Here is a 14,643-nt window from a genome sequence, read left to right as displayed (position 1 = left end):
ATGGAACATGATCTTTACTTAATATTCTAATGATTTTTGACATAAAAGAAGATTCTTTTGGAAGATTCAGAATCGATAATGTTGACATAATGTGTTTTTGGCTATTGCTACAAATATATCCCAGCGACTTAAGAATGGTTTTGTGATCCAGGGTCACATTTAATGGTTATAATATGTTTAAATGTACAAAAATAAATAAATAAACCCTCTGGAAACAACCTGTCTTTCAAACATTATCTGTAACAAACGCATAGAGAAAACCACTCTGTTTCTTATCCGAACTGCAAAATTCAATCTTTCTGTGAAATTAAATTTTCTTTCACATTAAAAATATTTTTACACCTTTTCTTTATCAGAGATAGCTTGAATCTTTCTACACTGTGAGGATAAAAGGTATAATTCATATTTCAACACTCTTGACAATTTTTTGTATAAAGACAATAGTTTAGCCTTGGACAGAGAAGTGAAATAAGCAAATGGCAGAGTCCATCTCTGTCTCAGAGTTCCCCTCACTATACAATCTAATGCTCCCCAGGCTAATAACTCTAATCTCAGATTAATGCATATGTCGTTTCGCATTTAATCTTGTGTCTTCGTCGTCTTTCAGAAGTCTTTCACACACCCTCTAAATCATCCATCAATTAAAAGGGGTGAAAGTTCTGAGCTGCACTTGAAGGTCGGCATGTCCCACGAAAAGCGGAAATGATAGTATGAGCGAACAGCACCGTAAGCAAGTAATCCGCTCGTGAAAAGCATGCCAGCTGCTTGCCGTTCACAGACAGATAAGACCTGGGAAACTGCATCTGGCTGGCACAGAATCCCTGTTGCTGAGATCGTCCTCTAACTCCAAGGGATACTTACAGCAGACTGCAAATATTTGATTATTGCACTGTGGCTGCAGGGGTTCCAGTGGTCCGCTCTCTTAAACCTGCAGCTACAACTAGAAACTGAAATGGAGTGTTAATCTCATTAATTAAATTGCTGTTAAAAAAGTTGAGAAGTTGAGAAATGTGTATTATTATTATTATTATTATTATTACAGAATTTAAATAAAACATGTTGATGAAAATATAATTAGAAAAAAACCTGCAAGATATTAACAATGCTCTTTTGTTTTTGAAAATAATATTATTGGTCACATCAAGGACAGTTTTCATGTGTGGTTAAATGTTGATACATTATTATTATTATTATAATTTTTTTTTTTGAAAATATAAGGAAAAATAGCACTGCAAGATATTATCCATGCACTTGTTTTCTGAGGAAGGAAAAATCTAGAAAGAAAAACAAAAGCCATTTTGCACTCATATCATTCTGAAATTAATGACATGACAAAATATTGACTACATTTAAAGACATCCAGCTATGACAAAAATAGTAAAAAAAAAAAAAAACAAAAAAAAAAAAAAGGAAAAAAACTCCTTAAATAAGTTTATGTTGTGTAGTGCACAAAACAAATTACATTACTGGTACTTAGTTCCTATTAACAATATTTGCACAATCACCACCTGTTTTGATGTGACTCATTCTCACCTAGTTTTATCGCCAAAAACAACCCCTTAATTGTTGCCTGTCAGTCTCTCCTCCTTGCAGTTACAGCTCAAAACAGTGTCCTGTATTGCACATTGTGACAATTACCGTGGAATATGTACAGTAAGCCTCATCGTTCTTGTATGAGAATAAAAATAAAGCCACCAGTCGGTTCTATCTGAGGCATTTTGGAATCTGTTGCAAATTGCTTCAGATCCAAGTCCCTCAGCCTAGCAGGTCAGGTAGGATTGCAGAGCGAGGTCCCGGGGATTGTTACCAGCTACACCGTGCCAACAGATGAATTAGTTTAGCCCTCGGACCTCACAAACAAGATGTCACTGCTCTTTGTGTCTGCAGGCAAGTCCAATCACAGGTAAATAAACCCAGTCACTCTCACCTGTACCACACTGGCATCTTTTATTAAGAGACAGAGGGGCATGTCACTGAAGACCAGAAGCTGCATGTGTAAACCGGTTGAATGAAATAAACACAAGGAAGATTGAAAAGCTGGTCGGGAGAGGTGAGAGAAGTGAGATGGAAAGAGAAAGAGGAAAGAGGCTGGAAGAGTATTTACCTGTTATTGTGGACTAGCATTGAACTCCCTGTGATTGGATATTTTAAAACTCAATCCACATACACTCCAAACAAAGCAGGTGCTTGAATAAGGACTGTGTGATAATCATCATGCAACATCTTTCTTGTGAGATTAGCTTGTCAAGGCTTTGCTAAAATGTTCAAATACATCCTGAGCCTAGATGCATTGCAACACATCTAAATCGCTTGACTGGGGTGCTTAAATGTCCTGATTATTGACTGAAAGTTCAAGATTTTAGTTACATGCAGAGCAATTCATGACTTTCGATTTTGATGTTTCATCCTTTTCCATACTTGTCAGAAACATGAGAAAAGGGGAAGCAATGTTCATTATCTTTGTGCTTTATCGTGCAGATTGTGTTTTCGGATCCCTGCAGACATGATAATGCAGTTTGTTAGGTCACCCCCTCCCTTCTGCTTTCAAGTGCGTTTTGCATCCCCTCCTAGAGCTCTTGTGCCATCTAGTGTTTTGGCTGTTTGGCACAGGTCTTATTTTAGGGAATATCTACGTATAGTTGGTGGTGAAGATATGCTGGTTTGTGGTACCGAGCAATTTCCAAATGCTCACCTTTGTCACAACTGACAATTTGCATGCAATTATAAATACTAATCCCTCAAACCACTGAGAATATCAAAGGGTTTTTTCTTCACCGAGAATAGCTCTGAGCTTAAAGAGACACTTCAGATGATAAGATTTTCTGTGCTTTTCCATGCAAATCAACTGACTAAAATGAAAGTTATCTAATGAGATGTTTTCCTTCACTCTCCTGTTTTAATTTGGCCTGCAATGCATCATGCTGCTTTCATAACTGTCAAAACCCAGAGCTGTAGAGAAAATATGTCATAGCAAATTGGCACACTGTAGAGTATGCAGCTCTCCCACTGTCTCTCTCTCTCTCTCTCTCTCTCTTGCTCGATTCTTCCATCCTTCCCTATTTCTTCTTCCCCACTTCTTCTTGTTCTTTTTCATTCTCTCACTCTGTCTAATTAAAGCACCAGCTAAGCATAATATTGGTAATGCCTTCTTAATCTACAGCTGGCATCACATTTGATGAAACACTTTTAACACATTAGTATCTTCTGAGGAGCTCAAGCTTTCTGATTGGCATCCAAATTTGGCAATTTACAGGCTTTTTAATCCATTTACTTGGAGGAACCTTTTTTAAGAGCTTTTATGTTTTCCTTGGCACAGCTACAGCGCTTTGTCTCTAAGAAATACAGTGGAAGATACAATTTAGATCATTTAGATTTCTATGAATACTTAAGAAAGTGTTTTATTTTGTAAAGAGCTTGAGAGTGGATAGAATGACTTGAGGGCTGGTTTGCTCCCATCACATCCCAAAAGGTCAACTGCATAACTATTTGCACTTCTCCTGCATACCAGAACACATTTAGATATTGAATGAGAAAGAAAGACCTGCTCTGATTCTCCCTAAACAAATTAAATCTTAAATTATATAAGTCAAATTTGCAATCAGATCTCACTGAGATTAAAGCAAAACTTGGTTTGGTAGGACTGACTGATATGTTAGCATTTTGCACAGTGCTTTTGTTGCTTTATTAAGTGCACTATGGGGTACTGCGTTTTCATTTCCTCATGTGTCTCTTATGCAAAATTTTGATATTCTGAAACGCTGAAGGAATAATGGGTTCTCACACTGCATTTTCTGTTCACACTGTTGGCTCATAAATTCTCTGTGTGTGTGTTTTATTAAAGTGTGCTGAAGTGAAAGGGTATTCCCTAATTGGCTGTTGAGCTTCCTGATAGCTTTTGTGTGTTTGAAGGTCTGCAGAGTAGGCAAGTGTTAGTTAATATACTTTTGAGATGGGCATAAAAGAGAGGCAAAGCTTTACTCAATACAGTTTCATTTTAGACTCAAATGATGGTTTAGTGTCTGAAGTTTTACAATCTAATTTTATCTAATTTAATTATTAATTAATGTATTGTTAATAATATTATTCATTCATAAATATGCATTATTTATATTATTATAATAATAGTCATACATAAGTTTATTGTAATATCATAATTATTACCAATAATCCTAATTGAAATCTTATCACATAAACAGCCCGATTCTAAAGACTGAATGATTCTTAATATAATTATTTAAAATCTAAATCATTTGGAATTTTGTTTTTCAGGAAACTCTCCGTCAGATGAGTCGGAGGAACGGGACAAAGAGCCACGCACGCTTACTTACCCAGCATACATTGCCAGCCTGCTGGACTCGGGTGCCAAGCGCATGGCGGCAGGGGTGCGCATGGACTGCAGCAGCCAGGGCCAGTGCCCTCTGTCCTGTCACCTCTGCCACATGAGCCCTGGGCCTGCACGTCCTGCAGAACCTGTGCTGCTCAACATCACTAAAGCCACGCCAGTCTATGAGCTGGTCAACAGCAACGAGACCTACCAGGTATCTGTGACTCATAATGTTATACTCTCACTCCGCAGCTCTTGCCAGGTTACCCACTGAAGCTAAGCAGTGATGAGCCAGGCTGGGACACGTCCTGGGGAAAACAAAGATTGCAGATGGACAATGTATTACTGAAGTTGAACTTGGCAGGTAGTCTGAGCAGGAACTATTGCACCAGTATAGTGATGGGGACACAATACTGTGCTTTTCATCAAAAATAGCTAGATGTAAAAAAAAAAAAAAAATATATATATATATATATATATATATATATATATATATATATATATATATATATATATATATATATTATATAATTAAATTCTATAAAAAATAAATCACAATCCTCATCTCTAAAACATTTGTGGTGTATACGAATATTCATCATCCAGGTAGATGCTGCACTCTAGTGGTGGTAGAGTACATTTCCACACTTATTCTGTAAATATCACTGTGTGTGGAAATAGTGTTATATAAATGTGATTAATATAGCTCTTTATAATTAAGAATAATATTATTATAACATGCTCTTCATCTTTATCTTTTAATGCAGGCTCTGCAGGAGGCTATGATGAGTGTACTGTGGTGCTCTGCTAAAGGTGATGTTATTGATGACTGGTGTCGATGTGACTCCAATGCCTTTGGCACAGATGGACTCCCGACCTGCGCTCCTCTGCCTCAACCCATGTGAGTTCAGGGAATTTATAACCTGAATATCATCATACAAGTGAGGTTTTAAAGAAAAAGTTCTGATCTTGGTCAAACATTAAGTCTTAAATGATCAATCTTGTTTTTATACTGTACTCCAGGCTCAAGCTATCCCATTCATACGAGCCCAGCAGTTCATTGGTCATTATAGAATGGAATCATGCAGAGCCGCCAATCGGAGTGAGAATTGTTGATTACCTAATCAGTCAAGAGAAGGTGACAGAGCGGACTGATCACTCCAAAGTTGAGACAGGTAGGCAAATTATGAGATTAGCTTATACAAAACATTTGATACTGTATATGATTACCCACATATATCTGTCTGCCTCTGCTGTATTACATAATAAAGGCTAAAATACCAAAAAGAGAAAATATACTCAATGCCCATTTATTTGGGAAGTAGCTGTGTAATACGTGTGATTATATACATTCAGCCAGTCATTATCACAAATTAAACCCCTTCAGGGTGAAACAAGATCCCTCTGCCTCACACTGGGGTCCTGATCATCCTGCTAAGGTTTATTTTGTGATAATGGAAAACTGCACATGAATATATGAAATCTAAATTAATTTTAATAGAATTTACCAGCACTAAGACTGAACGGCAAAATGAAATAATGTAGCTGTATTTTATGTTGAAAATAATGAAACAATGCTATAAAAATGCATTTTTTTCTCCACCTGTGAATTATAAATAGCCACTACAATTTATGGCTAAAAGCCCTGCAGTTAAGTGCAGTAAATCTGAGGGACGGCTGTTAAAATGAAGATTAAGGACCATTCCAGAGATAAAGTAAAACAAATGCTTAAATTTAGAGAATTACCCAAGTGCTTGGATGTTCCAGTTGACACCATTGGTCCTATTATCGTGGAATGGCAAAGAAGGCAAAGAAACTCCCTTGACAGGGTGATCATTCAAGACAAAACCACAAGAGAAGCCAAAGATCACTTTGATTAAGCATCACAGTTCAGTAGCAGAAAGCAGATGAAGGTGAACTAGTCAACTGGATCATGTGTGAGGAAAGCATGCAAGACGCTTTCCTAAAAAGAACAACACACATCTAGAGATCGTCTGTGGAAGCCAAAAAACATAAAACAGCTTATTTGTTTCATGGGATCAGATTGCAGTCAGATGAGACCACGATGGAGCATTTTAGTCTGAATTCAGTGTGAATGCCCACCTCTTACTCTCAACCATTTATAGTTTATAGTTCATTTGTTCTGGCCTGTGATAATTGTGACATATTGCCTGTATTTTCTGCTTTATTGTGTTGAAAAGTTCTGGATAAAGCATCCCATTTGGCCTCTAAATCATTAATAATCTGCAACATGATCTGAAATAACCTCCATGTTGTACATTTACCCTATTAGATTAGATTCTAGACATTGATGCATTTGTGTAATTTTGAAAGAATGAAACCGTTTGAGGTGAATATTACAAATATTACGAATATACGTCAGAAACTATCACCCCAATCAGGGTGAATGTATGTTCATTCTAATCCTCATTTATCAGACAGTGTGATCCTGGATGAAGTCTGTGTTAATGTTCTGCCAGGGTTTGCTGAGTGGAATGAATATGTCCTAACCTGAAAGTTTCTGGCATGCCAAATAGGAGCCCACCTCAGACACACTTAAGCGCTCTGCCCAGGGCCTCTATCTTTAAAGTTGTGCTTTTCATCACCTCTCAAGTCCCCCTGATCTTTGTACGTAGGCACATACTGTGCTATATACCAGCGCCAGAGATGTGAATCGATTTTTCACAGAGATGATCAATGGTTCTTCAGAAAGCAGGTCTTGATACTGGACTTGCTGTGCTCCATAAGAACTGAAGACACACACATTTAGCTCCCTGAAAATGCTCCGTTTTGTGTGTGTGTCAGATATAGCCGATGATTGATTGATCCGCTCACAGCTTAAACTGTGAAGTGTTGTAAATACAATGAGAAAGACCACCTTGAAGTTGGGGAAGGGCAGAGCAAAAGTTGTTTCTTGTAATAATTAGATTGAATTCAGGATGAAGCAAGAATTATCATATGTTAAATAACCTTGGATGAACATCAGAAACTTTTGCTAGAAATGTCTTCTTCTTTTTTTACATTTATTTAAATAAACTAACTAACTTACTAAGGCTATTTTTGTATAGTACAAAAGCACATGCATTGTTCAAAAGATTGTGGTTAGTAAGATTAATTCTTTGAATGAAGTAAATTAATTCTATAAATTAAATTGATAAAACAATTTCAGTATTACATTTACAGTTACAAAAGGTTTATTTGTTTATTTATTTTTTTACATTCGGTTCATCATGAAATACTGAGAAAAAGAAAGATTAATAATATTTTAAAAAAAGTCTATTGAAACATCATACCATCTTGAATCTTAAATACTGTATTATACATGTATATTAGAGATTGAGAGAGAGAGAAAGTGAAAGATTGCAAGGGAATCAAACACTCAGCTCCTTGTGCTTTGACAGTGCAATCTTTTGGATAATACTTCTGTTTGTTATTGAAGTCGTTTTATCTGCCAGGCTATACTCTGGAACTGCGGCAAAGCAAAATGAAACTCCTGAAATATAATGATCCTATCCCACGTTATAATGGTTGCTATGCCCTTGTTTATATGTAAATGATTTCAGGCTTACACTTGTATCATTAGCTCTATAAAAAAACTGATGCAGAACACATGTCCTCCAACTTTAGGGGTACTTTTACCAAATATAGTGCGGAGTCTCAAACTATGTTTGCACCATGACAGCCTTTGGCTTCCCCGTTATATTTTCCTCTATCTTCATCCATTCCCTTCTATCACTTTAAAAGCATGCCCATTGCCTGTCCACCACTACCTCTTATGTTGTCCTGTCCAAGTTAGACTTCAGACACGTTGTGACTGTTAAAGCAAAAAAGAACATCATGTTATATCAAGTCCAAATGTGGAATTGTGAAAATGAGATTGATGAGGAGATGATCATAGAGGTCTTACTCCAAGCCAGATACGTATGGTTGTTTCTGTTTTTTCCTCTTTAGCAACAGAAGTAACATCTTGTTCTTTACAAGCTTCCGATTAAAAGGTGACCAGAACAAGCAATGTTTGAGCATTTTATTAAAGGTTCTGAATGTACTCCACAGGGCAGAAAACTTATTACCTTATCTGATTTTTAAGCTGTGACATGGCTGTCCTTCATTTGCTGCAAAAAAATTTAATAAATCATGTAACTTGCTTCCCACTTTGCATGTCATTGCAATCTCCTGTTCATATTTTACCAGCATTCGTTTGACACATCTGTGCTAATACAGTAACTGCGCAAAACATACATTTTTGTTAACAAGTGACCATTTCATTTCTCTGCCTTAAAGGGATAGTTCACCCAAAAATTTAATTACCCAATGATTACCCACACTCAAGTCAACCTAGGTGTATATGATTTACTTGTTTCACAGAAATGCAATCAGAGCTATATTCAAGGGCGTAGATTTGGTTTGAACATTGGGGGGGGTTGAACGTTGTATGCTTCCCCGTTATTTTTTTCAAAAAATTTTTTTTTATGTGTATTGTTATTGGATAATTTATTTCGTCCTATCTATCTATCTACCTATCTATCTATCTACCTATCTGGCAACATGCTTTAACTGATTACAAATTCAACATATACAAATATGAAAGAGACAACATTTAGACATTTATTTTATTTTTATTTATTTTTATTTTATTTTATTTTATTGATTGAATGGCATCTTCTTTACCTGATCACCTGCTCCTCCTCTCCCTCTGCTGACTTTTCTACCCTGCAGCTATATTTACCTCGAATCTGTTATAAAAACATGTTAAGAGATTATACACCTCATAACGTTATGAAATTTGTGTATAATCATCATTCATAAAATTCTAACATAGTAGAGATTATCAAAAGAAAGAAATTAAGTATGGAAACCGCCAGTAGGCGGCAGCGTTTCACTGTTTTAATGAGTTAGCCACTTAAATCGTTAATTCATCCAATTCGTTCAAAAGTCAGATTAATTTAGTAAGAAAACAAACACCGATGTGAATACTTTTGTCGTTGATAATTACAGACACTATTGAAAAATATACTAGCAAAACAGACAGCTGCTTTGGTAACTTGTTATACTGATAGTTATAGCTAAATACATTGCAATAGATTAGCTAGCTAAAATATATGTGGTGTGTACTAACTATTACACAATATTCTCATACCTCATTCTCAGTATGCTTTATTTTTATTGCATCCCTCTCTGACCAGCAGTTGAATATAGTCCGCTGTGCAGCGCTTCTCTTCATTTTTGGCGTTAACATTAACCGTGTGCTCTCCCATTCAAACACCACTCGCTTGTTTTGGTGAAAGTGCGACTCATTGGTTGGGCGTTACCAATCGGTTCAATGGAGGGGGAGTATTTTTTGTCTGATTTATTATGACATACTCATATTTGATTAGGAACAAAATTATTTTTACAAAATAAATGAATTCTATTTTTTCATATTATATTTTTCATTTGATCTACTGTGATTTTCATGTTGAAATAATGGGGGGGTTGTAACTGATGGATTTGAATATTGGGGGGGTTACCTCCCCCCCATCCCCCCCATAAACTACGCCCCTGGCTATATTTATATAAAGAATAGAAGTGCAATAATCAAAGTCCATCCATCATAAAAAGTGCTCTGCACGGCTCGTAATTTCTAGCTTCTGCTAACTGTTGTACTCGTGTCCACGAGAGAGTGGGGTTCCAGCGGATAACGTAGGTTGTAGGCGTAGCATAAGCTCTAGTGAGAAGTGACATTCGCTATGGCTTTTTCTTATGATGTTTTTTTATTGATTTATTTTTGATTTCCAACTGTTTATTTGTTTAGTACAGAGCAAAAACTAAACCCGAAAGTGTCTAAAAATACTCCTGTGTCAGTTTTCTGTAAATTGCTGTAACTATGGACATGCAGGGACTTCACTTGGAAAGAGAAAAATCTAATTTTGCACATAAATTAAATGATTTCCTTCACCACCTTTACAATGAAATTATTTTCTCTTCCTGAAAATGATGTTGAGTGCTTTATATTGTGTATGGTTGCCTAGAAACAAGATCTCATCTTACCTTGTGGCTGATTTACTTTTTTCTGAGGTTGAACAAATAATAACTGAATTTTCATTGTGGATGAACTATTCCTGTAAAGTTAGACTTGACTTGGATTTTAAAGTGTTTACTGGACATGTAAGGAGTTAAAAAAATGTTAGTGTGTGAGTGGAGAGTTAGCCCATTGATAATATAATAATAGCACACACCGTGAGTCTTTGCCAGCTTTGCACGCTAATAGAGCACTTAATTGGAATCAGGCACACAACGTGACATCATTGCATTTGCTTTTCTCTCTCATGGTGTGGGAACCGTGTAAATGGGAAGTCTGTCTTTAGTCATCTCTCCCTGACCCGACACGCTGTGAAAACAAACAGCTTCCCTCGCCAGACTGATGTCAGAACTTTGATCACACAATAACAGCTGGGTTCGCTCAAGGGTCATAGGGACATAACATCCTACCCATAAACAGACACGCTCCCTCCCACGGGTGGCATAAAGAATAAGGTGCCCCACTTCCCCTAGTGAAGTAGAGGGATGATAGCAGCAGGCAAAACAAGGGCTTCTGACAAAAATAAATAAAGGCAATGTTTTTCCAGAATAGGTGGAAGACACAGTTTCACTCCTGAGGAATGTTTCCATAGCACTGCTCCTGGAGGATGATCTCATTCTATGTCTGTGAGTGGGGTCAGGTTCTGGAGCCTGAGCAGGTGCACTGCTGAAGCTGGCACTGATTCACTCATACTCCCACAAATCTGTGTGTCTGTCCGTGCACATACTTTTGGACAAGCATTTAAGTTGTTTTCATTTGGGTGGGTGCTTTTATATTTGCACATGTAATGTATGTGTGTGTCTGAGAATGTTTATTCCATTACTCCAGTCTTAATTGTCGAAAAATCATTAAAACTGCTGATTTGGTGCTCAATATGTCTTACTATTATCAGCGTTGAAACCAGTTGTGCTGCTTAATATTTTTTTTTGTGGAAGCCAGGTGTTTTTTTTTCAGATTTCTTTGAGGAATAGAAAAGCTTTTATTTTAAATAGAAACTCTTTGCATAATATATAATTACTGTTACTTTTGATCATTTTAATGCATTATTTTTCTTTATTTAAAAATCTTACTGACCCCAATCCTCCTGAAACAATCTATTTATTTCCAAGTTTTAATTAGATTTTGAAATGCTAATTTCCATTGTGACTCCACTGTGTGATAATTTTGCACTTGTGGAAAGTGCTAGACATAATATCCAATGAACACCAAGAGGATCACATTATCATCCATTAATAATTGCAGTTCCAAATCACGACAACATTTTGTCTCTGCCCATTATAGGGCCTCAAGTTTTCTATCCAGACAGATGATTTTATGATATACAGTTGCTGCTCTGATTTTACAGAAGATTTAACAGAAATGAAGGTGGCTTGAGCTGTGCTAAAGACCCCCACCTCCATGTATTTCAAATGGACATTTGCTCAAGAGCAATCAACATGTGCTGCCGGACAGGCATGTCTCCACCCAACAACCATACAGCCTCTGTTTATCATTGACATGAAATTATACATTACTGAATATTTAAAGAACAGTTCACCCAAAAAAATATTGTGAATTTGTGCTGAAAATATATTTGCACTCAGACCATCCAAGATAGTTCAAACAATAATACATTTATTTCAGTCCTCGTTTGAAAAAATAAATAAATAAATAAAATGGAAACCATCACATCATTTGCAAAGGTTTGGTAATCGGTCACCTTCTTATTTAATGGTTTTAATGATTAAAACTAGATTTTCTGTCATGTTTTGATGGTATTTGTAGTGGAAATCATTAGAATTCTTCTTCTTTTGTGGTTGGCCTACTTGGAAGAAAATCCTGGGTTGTATTTTTCTCCCAGTCCGTCAGTGGTTGTTGGTGAAAGACCAAATTTTTTTGTGATTTTACTTTGATAAATGTTATTTTAATTATATATATATATATATATATGATTTTGCTTTGATAAATGTTATTTTAATTATATATATATATATATATATATATATATATATATATATATATATATATATATATATATATATATATATATATATATATATATATATATATGTTTATTATTAATATGTTTATTTATTTCATGTAATTTGCCACAAAGTGATGAGCCATGATCCAGCTTTGCTTGCTGAGATGCTCCTTTTATACCCAAACATGATACCCTTACCTATTACTAATTCACCTGCTCATTTCAAAACAGTATAATTTGGATATTCTTTAAAATGTTTACATTAATTTGCATTTGTCCCAACCTTTTTTTTTTTTTTTTTTTTTTTTTTTTTTTGGAGTGTGTTGCAGCCATCAAAATGTGTTTATATTTAACAAAGGTATTTAATTTGGTCAGTGAAAAGTTTAGAGATCGTTATTACCACAATCACAGATTATTGATTTTATAGCATTTTACAAAATGTCCCAACTTTAATGGAATTGGGGTTGTAGTATAACGTTTTTGGAATATTTGACTCTGATTGGTCAATAGCAACATTTAGTCTTATAAAATAGTATTCAAATAAGATGTATTTTTTTATTATTCTGATTGATGTTTGTGATAGTTTCATTTTTCAATATCAGAATCAAACTTACATTTGGTTCCCCTACAGTTTTGAACATTTGGTCTTTGATTGTGTGTTGTGATTTTGTGAATACTTCAGAGGTTTTTATTAATAGTAGTTATGATTGATATATGTTTTATAATCTGTTAAATAGGGCTGATTGCTGTATCTGCTTTTGGACCAGCTCTTGTTTTCAAATGTGTTCTGTGTATTTTCTCATTCTATGCCGGCTTTCTTTGGAGTGGTCGGCCTTTAGTCACGTTCAGTAGATATACAGTCTTCCAGGCTTTTTTCTTACCTTTACAACCCATGAAGGCTAAGTGTTATCACCTGTTGGTTGCTGTCAAATGTGGGAGTTTATCAAAATGTAGGAAAGAGCATGAATTACAATTTAATCGAAGCTGAGCGGCAGCTAAGCTCTTAGCGGCGCTATGACGTACATGACAAGTGCAACATTTATATCAAAAGCTCTTTGCATAAAAATGAAAACAGATTAAAGAGTTTTCATTTTCACTCCCATCCAAGTAAACTCTGCTTTGCGCTTAACCCCCTTTCCTCTGCAACAATTAACCTTTTATATCCTCTTTTTTTGTCGAAGAAGACAATATGTTCCATGTGGGAGATTGAGTCTGTTGATCATTTTTGTGAAGGAAATGCCAAGAATTGATGGATTACAAACCATTGTTATCCATCGCTCTCTCTCTGTTCATCAAAGTAGACAACGAAGGCCAGATGTTGTTTGAGGAGTGTTTTGCCGGGCTGCCACATGTGTTTGGTACCAGAGCTTTTCCTTTTAGTGGAAGTGGTAAAACGTCCAGCTCTTTGGATACTGAGTTGCTCCTGTGATGGATTTTGAGTTGTTTAATTGAAATGTTTACCTATTCAACAGAAACAAAAGATCCTCTATATGTGTAGTCAGGCTCAGGCTGTTGCCTAAGTCTAATACAAGCTTTTTATTCTTTCTTGCTTTCTTTTTAGATTTTGGAGTTTTTGTAATTATATATTTACTTGTACATAGTGAGTTGGTAGAAACAAAGTCCCCTCTATATGTCTTGCAAAGAGCATCAGAAATTTACTTCCTCTCTTTTTCTTATTCTTTCTTTTTTTTTTTTTTTTTTTTTACTTTTTTGCTTCACTTCCTCCCTTCCTTGCATCTTTTTTATCACTTCCCCAATTCTATTATATAAACCTTTATCTATATATATATATAAACAATGAACCATAAACTAAGCATTTGTTTTAAAAGAGGGGAAATACCTTATTTATTTGGATTACGCAAGTAGGCTATAGCCTATCCGTCTTATTCATTTTGTTAATAAAAGTTAGATGTTTAATATACAGCTTATGCAAATTTGCCATTGTACTATTATGTGGCTGGTGTGTTTTAATTAATAGGCACATAATGAACCAGAAACTACGATCGTTTTGAAGAAAGGGGAAATCCAAAGACTGTTTATTTATTTATGTATATACGGGTAAACATATTTTCCTTATTCATTTTGTTAATAAACATTCAAAGTTTGAATTTGCCATTGTATGGTTTTATTGTTATTATTAATAATAATATTGAGCAACAAACTAAACATTCGTTTGAAGTAAGGGGAAAAACTTTTATTTATTTGTTACAACATGTCTTATACGTTCTGTTAATAAAAGTTTTATGTTAAATATAAGCTACTTTGTTCCAAGAATAAGAAAGAGCTAATGTTAAAGCT

At 35.4% G+C, this 14,643-nt stretch overlaps 1 protein-coding gene across 2 annotated transcripts in view; it reads left to right on the top strand.

Moving 5' to 3' along the window:
- astn1 (astrotactin 1) overlaps nucleotides 1-14,643 on the top strand; it is a 233,134-nt gene that overhangs the window by 205,368 nt on the left and 13,123 nt on the right. For both annotated transcript variants that reach the window (XM_059563470.1, XM_059563469.1), the window contains exons 17-19: nucleotides 4,270-4,538; nucleotides 5,092-5,225; nucleotides 5,348-5,499. In XM_059563470.1, the coding sequence (XP_059419453.1) occupies nucleotides 4,270-4,538; nucleotides 5,092-5,225; nucleotides 5,348-5,499 (555 nt within the window). The remainder of the gene's footprint in view (nucleotides 1-4,269; nucleotides 4,539-5,091; nucleotides 5,226-5,347; nucleotides 5,500-14,643) is intronic.

The sequence above is a fragment of the Carassius carassius genome, chromosome 12 (assembly GCF_963082965.1).
Source record: "Carassius carassius chromosome 12, fCarCar2.1, whole genome shotgun sequence".
In the NCBI taxonomy this organism is placed as follows: Eukaryota; Metazoa; Chordata; class Actinopteri; order Cypriniformes; family Cyprinidae; genus Carassius; species Carassius carassius.
This window is presented reverse-complemented; position numbering and strand designations above follow the sequence as displayed.